The sequence below is a fragment of the Pristis pectinata genome, chromosome 7, assembly GCF_009764475.1.
Source record: "Pristis pectinata isolate sPriPec2 chromosome 7, sPriPec2.1.pri, whole genome shotgun sequence".
NCBI lineage: Eukaryota > Metazoa > Chordata > Chondrichthyes > Rhinopristiformes > Pristidae > Pristis > Pristis pectinata.
Window position 1 is genome coordinate 92,776,411 of NC_067411.1, and position 22,577 is coordinate 92,798,987.

The 22,577-nt window shown below is 40.4% G+C and overlaps 1 protein-coding gene across 1 annotated transcript in view; it reads right to left on the reverse strand.

Annotated features, from left to right (window-relative positions):
• lnpep (leucyl/cystinyl aminopeptidase) overlaps positions 1-22,577 on the reverse strand; it is a 95,347-nt gene that overhangs the window by 41,042 nt on the left and 31,728 nt on the right. The window contains exons 3-6 of the mRNA XM_052019584.1: positions 20,173-20,311; positions 11,821-11,955; positions 9,822-9,942; positions 3,597-3,751 (exon numbers count right to left, since the gene is read on the reverse strand). Coding sequence (XP_051875544.1) covers positions 3,597-3,751; positions 9,822-9,942; positions 11,821-11,955; positions 20,173-20,311 — 550 coding nt within the window. The remainder of the gene's footprint in view (positions 1-3,596; positions 3,752-9,821; positions 9,943-11,820; positions 11,956-20,172; positions 20,312-22,577) is intronic.

Genomic DNA, 22,577 nt, shown 5'->3' on the forward strand with positions numbered 1-22,577 from the left:
CTATTCCTACAACAGAGCTCGGATTAGTGTCTGTTTTGGGAGTTTGGTATCAGGCATGCAAATGAAGTGACCAATTCAACACAGCCATCATGAGAGTAAGTAAGGTCTTGATGCTGGAGATGTTGGTCTGGGACAGGACACTTACGTGGGTCTGGGACAGGACACTTATGTTGGTTTGCTCATCTTTCTAGTGAATTTGGAGGATTTTCCAGAAAGACGGCTGGTGGTACCTTTGGGAAACTGTTCGACCTACAGAGACTACACTTTGGAACCAAGGTCGCCCGAACCTCAAAAAATTGAGCTGCACTCTGCTGACAACACTCGCAACTGCATACACTTGGAGGCTGAGCTCCAAGACGTTAACAATGTATTTACTGATGAACACGAGAGGAGACTTGCACTCAACATCCTCAAGCCCCAAGTCTTCTACCAACCTGCTCCCACTACACTCTACCCTGCTCTCCAACAACGAAACCCTGGAAAACAGCACAACTTCTCTTATTTCATGTTCCACTTCTTAAAGACAAACATGATTGGCAAAACTCACCATTGCCTTCCATGCACCAATTCAGCCTTTAGTCAATTGAGGGTGAGATTACTTTAAGATCAAAACTTCAGGCCTGGCAGTGATCCCTGCCCTCCTATCGGATTCCTCATCCTGGAGGAACTACAGAAGGTTGACATACACTATGTACTAGAATACCATTCTCTTGAAATTGCACTCAAAACAATAAGATGCAAGCAATGCACACAGATGACCATTGCTATACTCAATCTGCATTCATGTAGCACACATGCAGTTTTTAAAGTGGCAATTCAGAATTCAGTCCTGGTCTACATCATATTCAGTCCTTGGAGCCCTTTGTACAAGCACGAGTAAATGGGGAAGCCACCCAATAGCTTCTTTATCCAAACAACTTTTCTCTACTGTACAACTTTGCTATTTTTTTCTTGCAACTATTTGCTGTCTTTAGATCTCACAAAACACCTACATTGCTAATAAAGAGCACTAACCTTATGAGCCTCAGCGCATTTCCTACTCATTTCTAATTGCGCTGAGCTTCAGATGAAAAACTGTGACCTTTGAAGAATACGGAAGCAGAGCACAAGACTAAAGTTAAAAGGTGCTTCAGTGAGGCCTACATCATTCATCTTTTATGCCCAGGACTATTTTGCTCATTTAGTATTGAAAGAAGTACTGCTAGCCATTTGATATCTCTGTAGACGTCAAGACAGCTCTGGGCAGATGTGTCATGTTTTCAGGAAGGACTTGGATCTAATTTTAGCAAGTAACTATAAAGTTAACAATTAGGGAAAAATAATGCCATCATACAACAATCCCATCACATGGCACAGAAAAATCTTGTGCCACACAAAAGAATTTCTAGACCATATTCACTACGTCATTCCCTCCTTGCCCCCTCCCCCAAGTATCGTTTTAGGAACAGCTTCTTCCCCTCCGCCATCAGATTTCTGAATGGACCATGAACTCTACCTCGTTATTCCTTCCTTTTGTACTATTTATTTTTGTAATTTATAGTAATAACGTCTTTGCACTGTACTGCTGCCGCAAAACAACAAAATTCATATCATCCAAGTCAGTGATCACAAATCTGATTCTGAATTTTACAAACAGATCCTTTAACAGATGTTCTGCCCTCTATTTGACTATCCAAACTATCAGGGATAATTCTTTATACTGCATATGCTGATTTGATGACAGTTATATGGCAAGTACTAATCAATATCAAATCTCTTTTGTTCCAACTATTTTTGCTCACAATTCAGGAACAAAGAGACATTTTCATTAATAGTGAAAGCCGTAGACATAAATCGCATTCATCAACAAGTGTGAAACATGCAATGTGTTCATTTTGTAGTGTATGGCTTATTTTTGATTCAGAGTAACCAACTTTCAAGGTTGCCAAAAATGCCATGCATTAGATACAAAACTGCTTTGCCCAGAAACATGCTACCATGGTTAATGTTTTGAATTTTCATTTTTCTAATTGTTATTTATAGTTTTCCCCAACCCCACATTCCTCGCACTGCCCTTCCCCACCTACCCACCCTCACTAAAATATATATCTTTTTAAATACGTTAACTTCCTGATTTGGGCTCTGATTAGATCCTGGCACCCCTCTACCATTTGTTTACCAAGGTGAAAAATTGTACCTTACAGAAAGGTTCATTTGTAATCCATTAATGAAGTTCACTTTAATTTCCAAATAATATTTGTATATTAATGTAGAATGTGTGGGAAGTATTGTGTTAAAACAATGACATTTAATGCCTCATAACTCCATTAACCTTTCATAGGTTAGAGATATCACGGCCAGATTTAAAGCCTCCTCTATTCAGACCAAGCTACAAACTAATGTGAATCTTTCCATTTCTCACATGAACTTCAACATTACTTCTGAATAAGCTTGCATCACCGCCTGGTATGGAGGCTCCATTGTGCAGGATCGAAAGAGGCTGCAGAGGGTTATAGACTCAACCAGCTCCATCACAGGCACAACCCTCCCCACCATCGAGGGCATCTTCAAAAGGCAGTGCCTCAGAAAGATGGTATCATTAAGGACCCTCACCACCAGGGACATGGTCTCTTCTCATTACTACCACCAGGGAGGTGGTACAAGAGCCTGAAGGCCCACACTCAACATTTCAGGAACAGCTTCTTCCCCTCTGCCATCAGATTTCTGAATGGTCCATGAACCCTACCTCATTATTTCTCTTTTACGCTATTTTATTTATTGGTAACTTATGGCAATTTTTATGTCTTGCACTGTACTGCTGCCGCAAAACAACAAATTTCATGACATGTAAGTCAGTGATAATAAACCTGATTCTGATAACTGGTGGCTAATTTGGGGCAGTTAGAAAGGTGACTAATTAGAAAACAGGAAATTTCTATCGTGAAGTTAAATTCATCAAACTTCAAATCTGCCTGACAAAAAACTGATGCCAACTCATTGAATTCCAACACATGCCCCAGGAATCAAATGAGACATTTCAAAATCATATCTACCCTCTGAAATACTTCTCAAATCTCTTGATCAACCAGTTCTTCAACTGAGATACCAGGCCTACAGCCAACATTGATAGATTTCAATCACTCTCCCTTCTGTTCTACTATCATCAACTCTTTATTCATCACTCCTAGCAAAAGATTACCATTGTGCGAGTAGTCAGATTGCTAACGTTAAAGCAACAACTCTTCTTCATGTAGAAGTAATGCAATTTTAGATGGGGAAGACATCGAATGGTCAAACAACAGGAGGAAGTGAAGAACTTCTGCTACCGGAATTAAAAGTTAACTTATTTCATTTCTGTAAACAAAATGGGAGAAACAAAAGATTGATACAGCTTCTACAAGTGAAAAAATTGAAAAATTATAACCCACAAGAGAGTGTAATGAGTTTCAGCAAGCATGTAGCAACAGGACACAAAAACACTACACGGAAATTAGCAGAAGCAGAACTTCAGTCTTAGGCTAATAAATGATTTGTGCAACATACTAATTAAATAAATCTGTTCATTATTAGCTGTTTAACTTATATCAAACCTATATTATTGGATAAACTTTAAATACCTGATGAGCCAACTCATGAGCAATCATGTGAGTAACTATTTGTTTGTCCATTATAGAAGCAGTCTCTTCCTTGTAAAGAAGTGTAACTTCTCGAAAAGTGACCAGGCCCCAATTTTCCATGGCTCCTGCTTCAAAATCAGGGAGAGCCATCAAATCTAGTAAAGGAAATACAAGTCTTCAATCCAAAGAAATGGTAAAATGAATGGGGGGGGGGGGGGAAAGCTTGAGGACAATGCAGAGGTTCCACAAGTCGGGTCACTGAGCAAACACATGGCAAATGCGGCTAGAACAAAATTAACCACTTTGGCTCTGAAGCTGAAAGATTACCTGAATGGTGATAGATTACAAAAAGGGAAGGTGCAGTGAGACCTGGATGTCTGTATACACCAGTTGCTGAAAGCAAGTGTTCAAGTTCATTAGGCAGTTAGGAAGGCAAATAGCATGTTGGCTTTCACTGCAAGGGGATGAATACCGGAGGGAGGATATCTTGCTAGAGCTGTGTAGGGAGTTGGGAAGATCCCATTTAGAGTTGTGTGCACCGTTTTGGTTTCCTCTGAGGAAGGATATTCTTGCTATGGAGGGAATGCATCAAAAGGTTTACTGGAGTGATCCCTGGGTTACCGGAACTAGGAAATGAGGAAAGATTGAGCTGGTCAGGCCAATATTCACTGGAAATTAGAAGAATCAGAGGATCTCACTGAATCCACTGAAATTCTAACAGTACAAGACAGAGTAGGTACAAGGTGAAAGTTCCTACAGGCTGGAGAGTCTAGAACCAGGGGCCAATCTCAGGATACAGAGTATGCCATTTATCAGACCAGGAGAAATTTCTTCACCCAAACTGTGGTAAACCAATTAAACTCTACCACATGTGTAGTGCAGGCCAAGTCATTAAATATATTCATGGAGAGAGTAGATCTAGTTCTTAATTCCAAAAGGGATCAAGGTATATGGGGAGAAGGCAGGAAGAGTAAGTGGATCGTCATTATGGATCACGTTGAATGGTGGGGCAGGGCTGAAGAGTTGAACTGCCTACTTCTGCTCTTTTATTAGACCCAAATGTAATTAATAACATTTTAATTAATGCTACCTTTTATTGAAGTTAATTAAATAAGCCGAGTCATTTATTTTGTTTCGGGGAGGGGTGGGAAAGGGATATATCACTTTAAACTGCAGCCAATCAAGTCCAGCAGATGCTGAGATTTCTTGGATTATAAACAGATTGCAGCATCAAGATTGTTGTTGCCACAAGTGTACTCTACATAGACAGTGGCACAACTACAGTAAGGTAAAGACATCAAGGTTTGGGAACCTTAAGAAAACTGGGATTGAATTACAAATTACCACAATTTGGTAAACAGCAGACCAGAGTTGGAAGGCTTAGAGTCAGCATGTCATACAACAGAAACAGAGCCCCTTGGCACAACATGTAAGTGCTGAATATTGAGTACCGATCTGTACTCATCCCATTTACGTGAGACTCCTATTTATTGGCTACAGCTCTGCCTTCAATACTATAATTCCAAACAAACTCATCGCCAAACTCCTAGACCTAGGAATCAGCACCTTCCTTTGCAACTGGATCCTTGACTTCCTGACCAACAGACCTCAATCAGTAAGGATAGGCAGCAACACCTCCGCCACAATTATCCTCAACACTGGTGCCCCGCAAGGCTGTGTCATCAGCCCTCTATTTTATTCCTCTATACACTCAGGACTGTGTGGCCAGATTCTGCTCTAACTACATCTACGTTTCTGAACAATCCATGAAAACTACCTCATTATTCCTTATTTTTCTTACACTATTTGTTTTTGTAATTTATAAATTTTTATGTCTTTGCACTATACTGCTGCCACAAAACAACAAATTTCACATCATATGTCAGTGATAATAAATCTTACTCTGATTTGTGTAACAGATGACACCACTATAGTGGGCCTGATCTCAAATAATGACGAGATAGAGTACAGGAAGGAGATAGAGAGCCTAGTGGCATGATTTCAATGTCACAACCTTTCCCTCAATGTCAGCAAAACAGAAGAACTGGCCATTGACTTCTGGAAGTGGGGCAGAGCACACACCCATAAAAATGTATCAATAGTACTGAGGTGGAGATGGTTGTTCCTAGGTGTAAACACCACCAATAGCTTGTCCTCGTCCAACCACATAGATCCTATAGCCAAGAAAGCAGACCAGCACCTCCACTTCCTCAGAAGGCTAAGGAAATTTGGCATGTCCCCGTTGACCCTCACCAATTTTTATAGATGCACCATAGAAAGCATCCTATCCAAATGCATCACAGCCTGGTAAGGCAACTGCTCTGCCCAAGACTGCAAGAAATTGCAGAGACTTGTCGACACGGCTCAGTTCATTATGAAAACTAGCTTTGTCTCCATGGACCCAGTCTACACTTCTCACTGCCTTGGGAAAGCAGTCAACAGAATCAAAGAACCCTCTCACCCATGACATTCTCTCTTCTCCCTTCTTTAAGTGGGCAGAAGATACAAAAGCTTGAGAATACATACCACTAGGCTCAAGGACAGCCTCTAACTGCTGATATAAGATTCTTGAATAGACATCCTGTACGATAAAGATGAACTCTTGATCCCACAATCTACCTTGTCATGGCTCTTATATCATATTGTCTACCTGCACTGCATTTTCTCTGTAACTGTAACACTATATTCTGCATTCTCTTAATACTTTTCCCTTTGTACTACCTCAATGTACTTAAGTTTTGAAATGATCTGTATGGATGGCATGGAAAACAATTCTTCACTGTAGGTCGGTACATATGACAATTATAAACCAATCACTAATTACTAGCACTTGGCCCGCAACTATCCATGCATTAGCAGTTCAAGTGCTTATTTAAGTATTTCCTAAATGTCATGAGAATCTCTGCCTCTACCACTCCCTCAGACAGTTCATTCCAGATTCTAATCACCCTTGCTGAAGACCCTCCTGATCCCCTGTGAACTTCCTACCTCTACACACCCGGCTTCTCCTACACACTCTCTATGCCTAAGGGTCTCCCCTTTCATACGCATATTCCTGCCACGTGATTCCTTTTTTCCCCCCCATCATGCCCCTTGTCATCTAGGACTCCCTGGAATTATTGTCCTTACCTTTCACCCTTTCAGAACTCATCAACACTAATCTCTTACCGTTTCACTTGTGAATGAATCCCACAAGTTGGATGTGGACTTAACTGCAAGTAGCTGCTCCCAATCTACTCTTGCCAGGTCCTGACTTATGATATTGAAATCAGTCTTTCCCCAATTGAGGACCTTAATTTCCATCCATCTTTATCCTTTTTATTACTACCTTGAAACTTAGAGTCAAAGCTCTACCTATGTTGCCTCTTTTCAAGGTATCCTTCCTCATGAGTGTAGTAATGGACTATTTAATTAATTTGCAATGCCATCTCCTCTTTTTCATTCCATCGTTATGCCTGAGGATTCCAATTGCTAGTCCTGCCCTTCCTTCAGCCATGTCTCTGTGACAGCAACAATATCATATTCCCATGTGCTAATCAAAGCGCTTGGTTCATCTGCCTTACTATCAAATTCCTTGCATTAAAATAGTCGCAATTTAGCTTTGCATTCCTCCCATGTGCTTGCTCTGCTGACTGGACTGACTTATTTTTTTCTTCTATACTTAATTGTACCTCCCTCCCACTTCCAAATTGTACATCTACGCTGTGCATCATTCCCGTCAAGTTTCTTTAAACTCTCTCCGATACACAAATTCCTACATTCAATTTCTCTTTATCTTGGTGCAACATAATTCACAATCCCCTACTGTGCATCAATTACAATGTGTTAATACTTTGTTGATTCCTTTAACAAGAAGAAATTTTCTTACACACATTTTGCTTAATTTCACTCTTGGCAATATAAGACCGATGGAGACTATTTTCTCCTCTTCATTACAAGGAAACAGCGGCTTATTCCATGGTTTAAAATCCCTTCATTATGTGGAAGGTTATTACCTACATCGTTCAAATCATGGCCAATCTATCACAAAACACTTCAATATCAGTATCACACTAACAAAATGGAAAAAGTGGACACTTGAAGCAGAGGACCTAATCATAACATGGCCTCAGAAGTTTTCACATCCTTAAAACAAAAATGAAATCAACCATTGAAGTGTTGGTACACAAAAAAAGTGTTGAGAAGTTCTGCCAGTACAATCTTGTTGTTTCAAAATATGTTAGATGTGACATTGTGTGAACAAAGGCAAGGAACGGTGTCAGATGAGTTCTCATAAGACTACAAGAACATCAGCAGGCAACTGGCCCCACTTTTACCCCTAGGTGGAATGATTATGTATAAAGAACCTAGGATCAGAGAGGTATTAAATCCCAAGTTTTATTTTAATATTTAGGTTTTGATTTCCTAGCAAGTTCAGCAGAAATTACCACTAAACCAGGAATGGAGATTTCAGTTGAAGGAGATTGGTGCTGGGAATCTATGAGGGCAGCTCTAGGAGTCAATTAAGTGTCCAAGGGAGAGAGGAAGGATTGGTGCATCCCGAACAAGTGGATGGGTGCAGACGTTCAGGACAGGGGCCTCAAGAAAATACAGTGAATAAAAACAAACAAACGAAAGCTTATACTCTCTTAATCCTACCCCAGCATTTCTTGCCTGCCTGGAAATACTTCACCCCTCTGCTTAGGGCGTAGGTTAAAATGATAAATCAGGTCCAATGTTATCAATATTCTGTTGTAAATACTTAAGATAAAATGAATATTTGTGTTCTTTCTGCCATCTGTCTAGTAATTATTAAGCCTAGTTTGCTTCTCTAGAAAAAACTAATTTTTAATCAAAGTGACAAACAATACTGCTGGAGCAACTCCCAGATTGTGTGTAATGCATCTCTGTAGAGTAGAACAATAAACTTAAATCTTCAATCTTTAAAAAAACATTCCCCTCTCCCCCCAAAAATCTACACTGCAGATAATTTAGCAATTTAGTTCTCAATTGTACATTTTTTGTACTCTTTCCTAGGTGAACACTTGCTTGTCAAGAAATGGATCGAATCAGCTTAAACAGATTTCAGTTTGCGCCCCTTTAACCAACAGAATGGAGACTTTCATTCCACAGGCTTGCATTAAATCTGTGCCAGGCTCATGGAGATGAAATGGCCACAATCTGACTCACTGTACCACCCGTTTCCTTGGCACCCAACTTTATTTAGTCTCAGCACAAATTGAATAGAATTCTATTTGGCCAATCATTGCAAAATTTTAAAACAGCAGGAACTATACAAGTTTGAAAGTCTGGAAGTGTGGAACTGCCGTCAGGTCCAAATGGAACACCGCAGTGGAATCAGCTTCCTTGTGCTCAGCTGAGGTTAGAGCAATTTCAAGCATGCAGAAATTAATCACGAAGCTCAAATTGCATTACAGCCAACAGGAGGCAAGACTCTCTTGTCAACGAGTCATCAGTCACTAAGGTGAAATGTGTGCTCTGGGACCAAGCTTTGCCGACAATCACTGCACGTACACATTCACACAAAAGTAAATCATAGAAAGCAAGGACATTGGCCACTTAAGAATGCCTCAACTCATGAATTGAAATTCAATGAAATCAGAGCATTTCTTACACTGACTTTGCCAATATTCCCTGTTGACTTGCATTCACTCTAGACTGAATTTTTCCTTCAACGCGTGAGCAGAGTATAATAAAACAAATAATCTGCTATCTGATTGGTCAGAAATCTTGATGATTCAGGCTCAATGATTCCCGGGCTCCCTTTAATACACTGGGCCCTTAATTCTCATGCTCCCTTTGATACACTGGGCCCTGATTCTGTTCCCCACTACCAATGAAACTCAAAGCCCTGCTTCTGTGCTCGCTTTAAGTTGATAGGGTTCACTGGAAAATATATTATACTACTGGATGACATCTAAAAAAGGTGAAGTAAAGTGTGTTGGGAGTATTAATTAGAATAACATCCAATAGTTCAAAAAAAATCTCCCAGTCCAGCACCAAAATACTGAGCATTCCAGATTTATAGAGTTTTACTACATCTTTTCGGCACGCAAACAGAAAACGCTTTTAAAAGGAGAAAGGAAGCTGAAACCCGAGCAAGGTTCATATGCATGACTGTGTTTTAACTGGAGGCGGAACTTGCTATATTCCAACATCATAATTGCAGTCATCAACAGACATCTTAATAAGACTTCATTACAAAATGTTTTTCTTTTACCATACCTAGTTTCTTTAAGGAGTAAGATATATTTAAGAAACTCTCATAAAACTTCAGAAGCTTCACTGTCGTTTCTAATGCATACTTCATTTGATCCACCTTGTCAGGAACAGCATACACCGATACCTAGTCAAATGCAGTATGATGAGAATTATTATCAAGCCACAAGTTATGACACTGAAAAAAAATCTCTTGAATAAGAAGTCTACAGAACACCAGCCTTTTAATCACAAACTCTTGTTTCCACAGAAAGGACACACATGGTTAAAAGTGTTGCAATACTTCTCCAAGAAGGTACACTGTGTCAAGAGGGACAGGGGAAAAAAATTTGAACTAATCCAAAATAGAGTACCATTGAGTTGGTGTGTACCACAGGCAGTAAGAGCAGCAGAATAATTTAACATAATATGGCCTATCATAATCCCAACTCCCTGAACCAGTATGTAGCCAGGACTCCAACTATGCTTCAACATTGACTCTGGGAGCAGCAACACCTGGTAAACCCGAGAACACATCTTAAATATCATGAAGCCAAGCACAGAGACTGAGGCAGACTCGATCAATGAAATCTGACAAATTCTGTAGTTCTCCTACATCAAGCCAAGCATGGTGGAGGACAACCAGCAGAGAAGAGGCTGAATGGATATCCATATCTTTGACCAGAGTCCTGCAAGAGAGCCCAATATCAAGTTGAAGAGTTTGTGTGGGATCCCGACCAAAATGCCAAATGGATGATCATAAGGTCGCTTCCCCCCCCCCGCCACTCCCGCACCATCATACATACTAGTGTCCAGGTAATACGAATCACTTCATATGCAATTAAGTAGCTCCTGAACACCCCATCAGCAAAACAGAAAACTCTAACTGAGACATCAACCACCTTTTAATCATCAGTGAAGCGGTGCAGGGAGCCAACAACGTCACCTTCAAGCAATACCTAATTGTCCACAGCCTTCCCACTGATGGCCTATTCAATTTCTGCCAAAACCACTCAGCTCCAAGCCTCAGCCTTGATCCAAGGATGGAAGCAAGAGCTCAAAATCAAATAGATGCAAAGGTAACCATCCTCAATGTCAGGATACCTCATCATAAAGTTAATGGTGACTGATAGCTAGGGTCTAACCTAATCTGTGGCAGATGGTTATGATTAGGAGGCAAGTCATGAGCACTTGAAGACATTTTGGCAGAATGTTCTCAGGAATGTCCTCTACATAACCATTCCAGCTGCTTTATGAATGAAATTCCCTATATTACATGGTCCTAGATTTCAACTCTTTTCATAACTACAAATAATCAAGCATGTTACATTTGGACCACATAAATAACGGGTCTCAGACAAAAGACCCATGATCCCTCCTTGACTTTCAAATGTACTACCACATCACCAATTCCCCCAGCATTAATATCCTGGGAATCATTATTCAATAGTTGAACTTGACTAATGATGTGAACAGTGATGAAAAGAGCAGGATGGTGTCTGGATGCTTCTCCCCTTATTCCTCGAAGTCTTTCCATTATCCTTATATCAGAGTATGCAGGAATGCTCACACTGCATCCAAGTGAATGCAAAGACAAATGGAAAATCAATGACAGCATCCAGAATGGACCAACATGCTAGATTAATTCTCCCACTACAGGATTCAACAATGACATATTATGGTTGCAGCATGCAAAAAATGTACAGGGTGCTATATAGCAACTTACCATTCTTACTCTAAGTACCTTCCCTCATGGGATCTTAACCACCATGTTAAATAAGACCAACATTATATTATCAATTCAAATGACAAATACTCTTGGTTTAGATCTATAGTATCTGATCTTTCTTCATTGTTGGTCAGATTCCTGAAATTCCTAGCCAACATCAAGTTGGGAACACAAGCAGCATAACTGCAGAGATTCAAGAAGAACCACTCCAATCTTCTTTGAAGAAATGGGGATGGATGATAGATACAGCCTTGCTTACATTAGCCACGGATTATTTTTTTAAAAAATGGGACTTACCAAAGTTCCACTTGGAGTGTTCTGGCTGATGCTTGTCAAATTACCAACAATAAAGGCCACCAAGTAAGAGCTCATTTTAACACTTTTCGTAAACGTATCTTGATAAAGTCCATTGCCGACTGAAGTTGTGGTATTCTAGACCAGATAACAAACCAATGTAATTAACGATATTGTCAATGACATGCACTTTCAACAGCACAATTTTCCAATGTTAAAGAATGCCTGGTTTGCCAAAAGGAATGCATTCCTAACAATTATTTTAATGCCAAGTGGCCATTTAAATAAGATAAGATTTCTTTATTAGCCACATGAACATCAAAACATGCAGTGAAATACATCTTTTTTTTGTGTAGTGTGTTCTGGGGGTAGCCCGTAAGTGTCGCCATGCTTTTGGCGCAAACATAGCATGCCCAGAACTTCCTAACCTGTACGTCTTTGGAATGTGGGAGGAAACCGGAGCACCCGGAGGAAGCTAACATAGTCACAGGGAGAATGTACAAACTCCTTACAGGCAGCGGCTGGAATTGAACCCAGGTCGCTGGCACTGTAATAGCGTTACACTAACCACTACACTTCCGTGCCTACCCATGCAAATACAATGCCAGAGAACAAAACTTAAAATCCTGTTCTAGCAGAATACAGTGGGGAACAGAAGATAGAGAGGCAGAGATGTTAAGGGATGATCACAAGACCAGAAATGGAGAAACACAGGTATTTCAGATGTTTGAAGGGCTGAAAAAAATTAGACAGATAGCAGGAAAGGGTGATTCAATGATAGAGTTGGAAACAAGGGAGAGAAACTTAAACTTGAGCAATGTCTAATCAACAGCCATTGTCAGCAATAGGGGTGATTAGTTTTGCATTTGCCAATAGTTAGGATGCATGCAGCAGATCTTAAGATTATTTTAATGGAATATAGACCTAGGGAAGACAGGCAGAAATGTGTCAGGATATAGAACCATAGAACAATACAGCACAATACAGGCCCTTCAGCCCACCATGTTGTGCCGACCTTCAAACCACACCTAAGACTATCTAATCCCTTCCTCCCACATATCCCCCTATTTTAAATTCCTCCATATGCTTATCTAACAATCTCTTGAACTTGACCAATGTACCTACCTCCACCACTACCCCAGGCAGCGCATTCCATGCACCTACCACACTCTGGGTAAAAAACCTCCCTCTGATATCTCCCTTGAACTTCCCACCCATTACTTTAAAGCCAAGCCCTCTTGTATTGAGCATTGGTGCCCTGGGAAAGAGGCGCTGGCTGTCTACTCTAGCTATTTCTCTTAATATATCAAGTCTAGAGGTTACAAAAGTTATAGAAGGATTCAGCAGAATGCAAGCTGAAGCACAAGTAAAAGCAGATGGGGTTACACGAGTGGAAATGGATGGTATTTCAGTTTGGCTTAAAATACAATGCCATGATTGTAAACAAGATGATGTTAATAAAAAAGATGGGGGCTGAAGCTTTGATCTTACCATTACTTAGTTGAGAGCCGTACTATCTAGGAAATTACCAAACATGTTGTTTAACAAAAGCATAAACAGAATGCAGAACGAAAAGCAAGCGTCAAGAATTTTAACATGGTAAGATAACTTATTGCTGCACCATAGAAAGCATCTCATCTGGATGAACAGTTATAGGATCAGTTGGCCAAATTTCACGCACAACTAAGTAACCACGTACACAGGGAGACACCCACAGTTCACAGGGGCTGAGGAGGAATCCACAGTATGTCCCTGTATGACCCAATTAATGTTTGCTTCCCACAGATAGCTTGTTGACCAAATGCTCTCAGCCTCTTCAGTAGCATTTTAAAGGGGAGATTCATTTTTGTACAGTACAGAGAAGCAACAAGTGTTCACAATTTACAAAAACTACAAGCATTTGTAAGTTTCACTGCAAGTATTTCAAACAAATCACTGCACAATAAAAATGTCACATTAAGGTTCTGGAGAGTCAGACCTGATGGAAACCAATAATGTTTTTAAATATTAGGGCAGATTTCGCAAAAGGATCTGGCAACCAGCCCATGACAAGACTGTTTCAGAGTGAAGAATGCAGGACAACCTCTCGCCCAGCGGAGCGTCAATGCCAAGTCTCCTGCAGCACACTGCTCTCAAGCTGGGAAATTCGCTACTGAGCTTGCACCAGGTTAGACCTAGTGGCTAGTTGGAAGTGAATGGGAAAATTCTCTTAAGATTTGATTTAGTGAAGTTAACTGAAATATCTTTAACTGTCTTGATGGGGTTGACTCTAAACTACATCATTTAACCTAGAGTTGCATATATTAATGAGGCTTTCACCTTTTCTGTTAAAAGACCTAACCATCAATATACATAATTACCTGAAATTTATACTGTAGAAGAGATAGACTACCTTAGCAAACACTTCACGTCTGGGCTACTACTGTTGCATTTTTGTATGTGAGTAGAGTTTTAACTGGATGCAAATTGCCTTCACTGTCCTTTTGCTAGTATTTAATTGATTGGGGAAACCTATGTAACTTTAATTTTTTAAAAAAAATATTTCAACCAGGATGATAGACTATCAAAGGTCACTCTAGCAGAGTATCAGAGAGCCAGCAATGCAGGTAGAATGACATCCCAGCATGAATAATATACAAGGGTTCAGATCAAGTCATCAGCCAGAAATATTAACATTGTTTTGCTCTCCCTATCAATGCTGTCTGACCTCTGAGAATTTGTAGCATTTTCTATTTTTATTCCAGCTTGAATAACTATCTGCAGAGGATCAAGTTGATAAGTGTGGAAAGGTAGATATTCATACCGAGATTCTAATTTAGGGTCCATTAACCACTCATTTGGTTTTGTCTAAAGTGCCTTCACATTAAGTACACTGAAGAGCAAAAGAAGAATGCTGGAAATCTGAAATAATAACAGAAAATGCTAGCAATACTCAGTAAGTCAGGCAGCATCTGTGGGGAGAGAAGCAGATAACATTTCAGGTCAATGCTTGTTTAAGAGAATCACGAGTTTTAATGAAGCATCATTGACCTGAAATTTCAACCGTTTCTCTCCCTGTAGATGCTGCCTGACCAGCTGAGTATTTGGACCATTTTCTGCTTTTAATGAAGGAAAACCAAGACAAACTAATCTCTAGTATTATATGAAGATCCTGAATTTAAGAGCAATAGATTCAATTCCATTTAATATACAGCAAGGAAACTTCGTAAGCAAAGCAGTTACTGGGAATTCTAGATGAATGTCATTGCATTCTATTTTGGTCCCATTATTTTACTAGTGCTTTAGTGGCTAAAAATAAGCTCATCCTCAGCAGGGAAGAGGGCTTTACACCTAAGGAGAGCAGGGACAAATAACTAAAGGCATAGGAGCCCATTCAGCCCATGCTTTATACCAATTCCTCAGTAATTCCACCAGGCTCATTCCCCACAGCCTTGCAAATTATTCTCTCTCATGCTTAACCAATTTGTCTCCGAAAACCCAGATCAATTCTGGTTCCACCAGCTCTGCAGACAGCAACTTTCAGACCATAACAAATGTGTGTAAATAAATTTTCTCATATCCTCCTTCTGGCTTCAGGTCAAATCTTTAAATCTGCACTCTGTGATGCAAGTCATTCCTGGGGAATATCACTGCTAAATTCCATGGGTTTCTATTTTGTTAACAATCCCTTTCCATGGATTTTAGCAGCTGCCTTCCAAAAATCCACATGACCAACATCTACTACAAATCCTTCATCAGTGAGTATAGGCAGCAATACCTCCGGCACGATTATTCTCAACACTGGGGCCCCACAAGGCTATATCCTCAGACCTCTACTCTACTCCCTAATACACTCATGACTGTGTGGCCAGATTCTGCTCTAACTCCATCTATAAGTTTGCAGATGATACCACCGTACTGGGCCGTATCTCAAATAACGATGAGTCGGAGTACAGGAAGGAGATAGAGAGCTTAGTGGAATGGTGTCATGACATCATGACAACAACCTTGCCCTCAATGTCAGAAAAACAAAAGAGCTGGTCATTGACTTCAGGAAGGGGACGGTACACCGTCTACATCAATGGTGCCTAGGTCAAGAGGGTTGAGCGCTTCAAGTTCCTAGGAGTGAACATCAGCAATAGCCGGTCCTAGTCCAAGCATTTAGACCCCATGGCCAAGAAAGCTCTCCAGTGCCTCTACTTCTGCAGGAGGCTGAAAGAAATTGGCATGTATACCTTGACACTCACCACTTTTATCGATGCATCGTAGAAAGCATCCATCACGGAAACCAGCCTCCCCTCCATGGACTCTGTCTATACTTCTCACTGCCTCAGTAAAGCAGCCAGCATTATCAAGGACCCCACCCACCTGGGACATTCTTCTCCCCTCTCCCATCAGGCAGAAGATACAAAAGCCTGAAGGCATGTACCACCAGGCCCAAGGACAGCTTCTATCCCGCTGTTATAAGACTATTGAACAGTTCCCTAATACAATCTACCTCATTATGACCTTGCACCTTATTGTCTAACTGCACTGCACTTTCTCTGAAGCTGTGACACTTTACTCTGCATTCTGTATTGTTTTACCTTGTGCTTCCTCAATGCACTGTGTAATGAATTGATCTGTATGAACTGTACGCAAGACAAGTTTTTCACTGTACCTCGGTACAAGTAACAATAATAAACCAATTCCAATTCAACCTTCCCTGTTGCCTTATTAAAACTCGAAACAGGTTAGTTGAACATGATTTCCCTTTAACAAATCCAAAGGCAGCTCTCCTTTATAAATTCAAACTTTACAAAGTAGCCATTTCATTTTTTATTACCGTTTACTGCTTCCCCACAATGGAGCATACAATGTGGTGTTGCTACTGTCTGCACATTTAAAACTTCCGGGGGTTCTGATGCCCATTAACTGCCTGGTAACTCCTCTTTTTGAATAGAAGTATTACATTTGCCATTTTCCAGTCCTCCGCTTTATTGAAGGAAAATTGGAGATTATGGAACCTCTCCTGCAATGGCCATCCATTGTTTCAATACTTCTATGAGCCGAAGTGTGGCTCCATCTTATCCAAACTGGATTCCCTTCTCATCTCATTGAGAATTACCCTCCTCCGTCTTGATGCAGTGTGTCTCCACCTGAAACGTCAACCATCCCTCTGCCTCCACTGACGCTGCCTGACCTGCCGAGTTTCTCCAGCAGTTTGTTCTTATTCCACTCCGAGTGTTCACTCACCTCATTTGGTCCTTCTCACTGCCTGTAACCAGAACCAACAATGCTTTCCATTTCACTGGGCTGGAAACACACCAGTCAAGGAAGTTCTCCTGAGCACATTTCAGAAAGACCTCCCTATCTTTACTCTAACATTATTCCAATCAACATTTAAATAATTAAAATCTCAATATCACCACTACATAGCTCCTGCCCACTTCTGTAATTGCACCTCCACAGAAGACTCTGAACAAATCATTTTAAAGTTCATATTTAATAACCCATTTGGAGCAAGTACCTGGCAAAGACTTGCCTTTAAATTTATCGTCATTCATTATTGATAAATACACAGTAGAGTAGCACCAGGATACTGTATCCTCTATTGATTTCAAAGGAACTGAACTTCATCCTACTCTACAGAGCACTTGTGATCAGGAATGACTGTGCTTTTATGATTTTATGGGGCAGTTAGGTTTCTAAAATATACAGTATGGATATACAATGGAGCTTTTGTCTTTATACTTAATATGCATTGCCAAAGCCCATAGATGTAAAGATGATCATTGTTTCAACATTTGTTGTTCGATTGCCAAGAAAATTGTACACTTTACTTCAAGGTAGTTTGATTCCAAGTACAACTAGAGAGAACAGGAAGAAGTCCAGCTTCTTTACAAATGACCTTTATTCTATCATAAGGTCAGATGATTCATGATAATTGCAGAGCGTTCAATTTTGTTCACAACTCCTAAGCAAATTAAGCAACCTATGCCTGCATTCAGCAAGACCTGGACAATTATCAGCCATGTGCTGATAAGTGGCAAGTAACATTCATACCACAAAAAATGCCAGGCAATGTCTATACTTAGCTGGAGAACCAAACCACTTATCCTTAACAACCTTCATTGCTGTGTTCACCATTATCAATATCCTGGGAGGTCACCACCAATCAGAAACTTAAACAGACTATATACCATGACTGCAAGAGAGGTCAGAGGTTCGGTAACCTGTGGCATTTCTCACCTTCTGACATGGCAAGGCCTTTCACCATATGCAGGCACTAGTCAGGAGCACGATGGAATACTGGGATGTGTGTCGCTCACAATTCCTAGGAAGCTCAACAGCATCCTGATAAAGTAGCCTCTGGCATCCAGTCAACCACTCCTAAACAACACTCATTTCCTCCACACACAAGCAGCTGCAATAGGTGCTGTCTACAAAATGTCTGGCAGTTACTTGCCCAGGTCTCTAACAGCACTTCTCAAACTCATATCCTCGACCTTCATGGTGGAGGAGGGTGGCAGGTGCATGGGAACACCACCACCTCAGGGTTCCCCTCTCTAGAAACACTGTACACCATGTGACACTTTCTCTTTCTCTAAAGGCAAGGAGAAAGCTGTATTTGAAATAAATGTTGCATCCCCTCCTGAAAAAGTTAAGGGGACTTGATGTTAGATATCCATGTCCTGATTCATGCTCCCAACAGTTTAAAAGGAACTTTCATTCTGCACCATTTAGAACAGTGTTGTCCAATAAATAACCCAGTGTTGTATATGGATAAGCGGCGATCTTTGCGTGGTTAATTCCATTTCCCATTCGTTAAAGTAGGACAAGAACAGCAGGCACTTGGTAACATCACTTCCTGAGGTTCCTCTCTAAGTAGCACTCCACTTTGACATGAAAATATATCGCTGATACTTCATCACTGCGAGGTGAAGATTCTGGGATTCCCTGCCCAACAGTACTATGGGAGTCTCTTCACCAGAAGCACATCCCCACCTTCTCAAAGGCTATCAGGGACAGGCAGTGAATGGTGCCCAATAAAAATGAAAACTAAACAGCACCAAATAAAAAAATAACTGAAGCAAAAAACTGCAGATGCTGGAAATCCAAAACAAAAAGCGCCATTGGGTCAGGTTAGGCATGATTCACGCAGGGAATTATCTGAAGGGTCAATTACATGAAACACAGATAATTTCTCTCTCCCCAGATGTTGCTTGACTGGCCAAGTGCTTCTGACATTTAATGTTGTTGTACTAAAAAATGTATCTGGTCATTGTACTGAGGAAAAATGATGCATTTCCTATATAACACTTCAAAGACACTACGCAAGTCTTTTATTCCCCTCTTAACTCAAGAAATTATTTGAATCAAGTTGTGGACTGAACCAAAGGGAATGTTCTGAAGGCATCAAATCAATTGACCAGGGTGGAGCTCACGCTACTTGGACAAGCAATATTTCATGGAGCATTAATTTCAAATGTTGCCAACAAGGTGGGAAATATTCTTTTTCAATTTTATTGATTTTCCAATCTTCCCTCCTGGTGCTGATTCTGCACTGGAGTACAGATTCACACATTGTGATCGCCAGTCTTGGGTCTGAACACGAGGCTTCAAGGCTTTGTCTGATGTCCACACATATTCACCAACAAAGAATATCCAGCAATGGTTTCTCTTCGAAAAATCACACCACTAACTCTTCGTCCCTCAGCATCATTACTGGAAGATATGGTGTCAGGTTCTGCATGTACACTGACCTTTAAGCTCTACATCGATATCAACTTTACTAAGTAGTAACAGCGATAATGGAACCTCTGCTATATTTGCATCATTAAATAGCTGCTACAGAATTTACCTTGGATAAACAGAAATTTCTTACATTTATACATTGGAAATACTAAAGCTACCTTAGTTGCCCCTGCCAACACACATTAGTTCCACTATACCACTGTCTCCAACACCTCTCGTCTCAGTTGAATGTTGAGCACCTCAACTCCTGATAAATCCCTTTAGCTACTTTTCAATCACAGATCCCCCTTGTCAATCCTTTCTTCCTTAATTTAATCTCACTTTACATTTTGTACATTTTTTCTTTCTGTAGCTGATCTGTTCATCTGCCATATATCACGCTCCTCAGTCCTATTTGTTTCTCAATTGTTTAATTTCACTGCACTAGTTCATACACTGCGTTCCATTGTTATAAAAGGTCCCAGACGCTCTGTTGCTGATGCCATGCAGTGATCAGCTCATACTTCCAACCATTTTGGGCAAAACCAAAATTGCAATTACTAGTCTAATTAACAGACCATGCTCCAGCAAAATCCAGAATACATACCTTTTTCTTTACAGTATGCTAATTACATTAACAAAACCTTTCTTTATAGGTACCTTCGGCATGTTGGATAGAGAGATGTGGTCAGCTTCCCTTATTATTGAGATCCCAAATGTGGCCTTAAATGCTGGTTCATCAAAACATGGAAAGGCAGTCCGTGCAGCAAAAGGCTCAAACTGAGTGGCAGCCATTATCCTGTAATGGAGAAGTAACAACATTAAAAACAAAAGCAGGTGTAGGTTAGCCATCCCCTTGAACCTGCTCCACCATTCAGTAAGATCATGGCTAATCCCGCATCTCAAGTCCATTCCTCCTCCCATCACAATGATTGCCATCGTGTTCAAAAATCCATGGACCTCAGCTTTAGACAACCTCTGGGGTAAAGATTTCCTAAGATTTACCGGAGTAAAGAAATCTACCAGCATATGGATTAGGAGCAGGAATAGGCCACTCAGCCCCTCAACTGTGCACTCTCATTTAAAAGATCACGACTGCTCTGACGGTAATCGTAACTTTGCATTCCCATTTCCCTGCGGTAACTTTTCACCCCCTGCTCATCAACTACTTATCCGACTTTGCGTTGATAATATTCAGTCTCTGCTTCCACCATCCTTGGAGGAAGAGAGTTCTAGAGGCTCACAATCCTCAAAAGGAAAAAAATCTCATCTTAAGTAGGTGACTCCATACTTTTAAAGTGACACCCAGTTCTAGATTCTCTCATAAGAGGAAACATCTTCTCTAAATCCAATCTGTCAAAACACCTTAGGATCTTACATGTTTCAGAGTCATCCTCTACTCTTCTAAACTCCAGCAAATACAAGCATACTACATCAAGCCTTTCCACATAAAACAATCCACCAATTCCAGATAGTCACCTTCTGTGAACTGCTTCCAAAGCATTAACATGCTACTTAATCAAGGAGACCAATACTATACACAGTACTGCTGATGTGATCTCACCAATGCCCTTTGTAGATCAAAGACAACCTCCCTACTTTTGTATTTAATTCCCTCTGAAATGAACAATAGCATTCTGTAACCTTAATTGCTTGCAAAACATGCATACTGGCCACTTGCGAATCATATACCTGGACACCCAGATCCCTCTGCATTACAGAGCTCTGCGATCTTTCCACGTTTAGGTTATGTGCTTTTTTTTAAAAAAAATTGTTTTCCCTGCCATATGGTGAACGTCACATTTTTCCACATTGTACTTCATTTGTCAATCTTGGCCCACTCAACCCATCTATATCCCTTTGTAGTCACCCATCATCCTCTTCAGTTTACTCTTCACATCATTAGCAAATTTAGCAACTATGCCTTTGGTGCCTTCATCCAAGCCATTTGTATAAACTGTAGAATGGTGAGGCCCCGGCATCAATCTATACGACTCTCTACATCTTACCTCCCAGAAAACCCCCCACTTATGCCTACCCTGTATTTCCTGTTAGCCAACTAATATTCTAAGCACCCCAATGTATATTACACCTTCTACACAATGAGCTTTTATTTTCTACAATAACCTTTGATACAGCAGCCTATCAAATGTCTTCTGGAAATCAATTGCTGCTCCTCCTCTTGGTCCTAAATGGGTAATCCATTATCACAACACTAGTTTGAGATTCTCCTGCTTAAAGAAACAGACTCTCTATATCTAACATGGTCTTAAGCAAGACATTTAAGATTTTTGGTCTAGTACAGTCATGAACCAGCTACAATGACATTTATGATTAGAGAGATTAATCCTGGCAGGGTCTACTAATTAGTGCTCATAACACTACAACATGCCTCAGTAATTGAAGCTCCCTCATTAGAAGAATGAATCAGAAGACTATTTGACAGAAGATAACAAATTAAACAATAAAACCTAACATGGCAAGCTACTGTCCCGAGCTCAATGTGGTAACACGATCTGTCATGAAATGGAGGAAGTGGGATTACTTCTATTAAGTAAAAGTTAGAACAAAATGAAGACACCATACTAGTTGGTTCACTTCTTGCTAGGACAAAAATTTAACCAAGGTTTGTGGGCAAATGGCTTGTATGGAACAAACTGGTTAAGGGTGGCAAGTGTCCTTCCTAAAGGAATCATTTGGATTTCTGGATGACACTGATATCCCACAAGTCATTAGATTTATTGGGTTCACATCAACATCATGAATTTTGCTAGATTTGTAAATCACCAGAAGACATACAGGTAGGTTAACGTGGGTTTAAAATGGGCGGTGTGGCCTCGTTGGACCAGAAGGACCTGTTACCGTGCTGTATAAATAGAGTTTTAAATGTTAATACTGAATTGCATTTTGGAGATACAATCAGCAGCTGTATCATTAAGAATGATACCAAAAGCAGTCCTGTGAGCATTACTGACTTCCAGACTAAAATCAAACCAAACAGAGTCTTGTATCTTTCCAGATCCATTTAAACATAAACAAAAAATATAACCCATCAGGAAATGGTA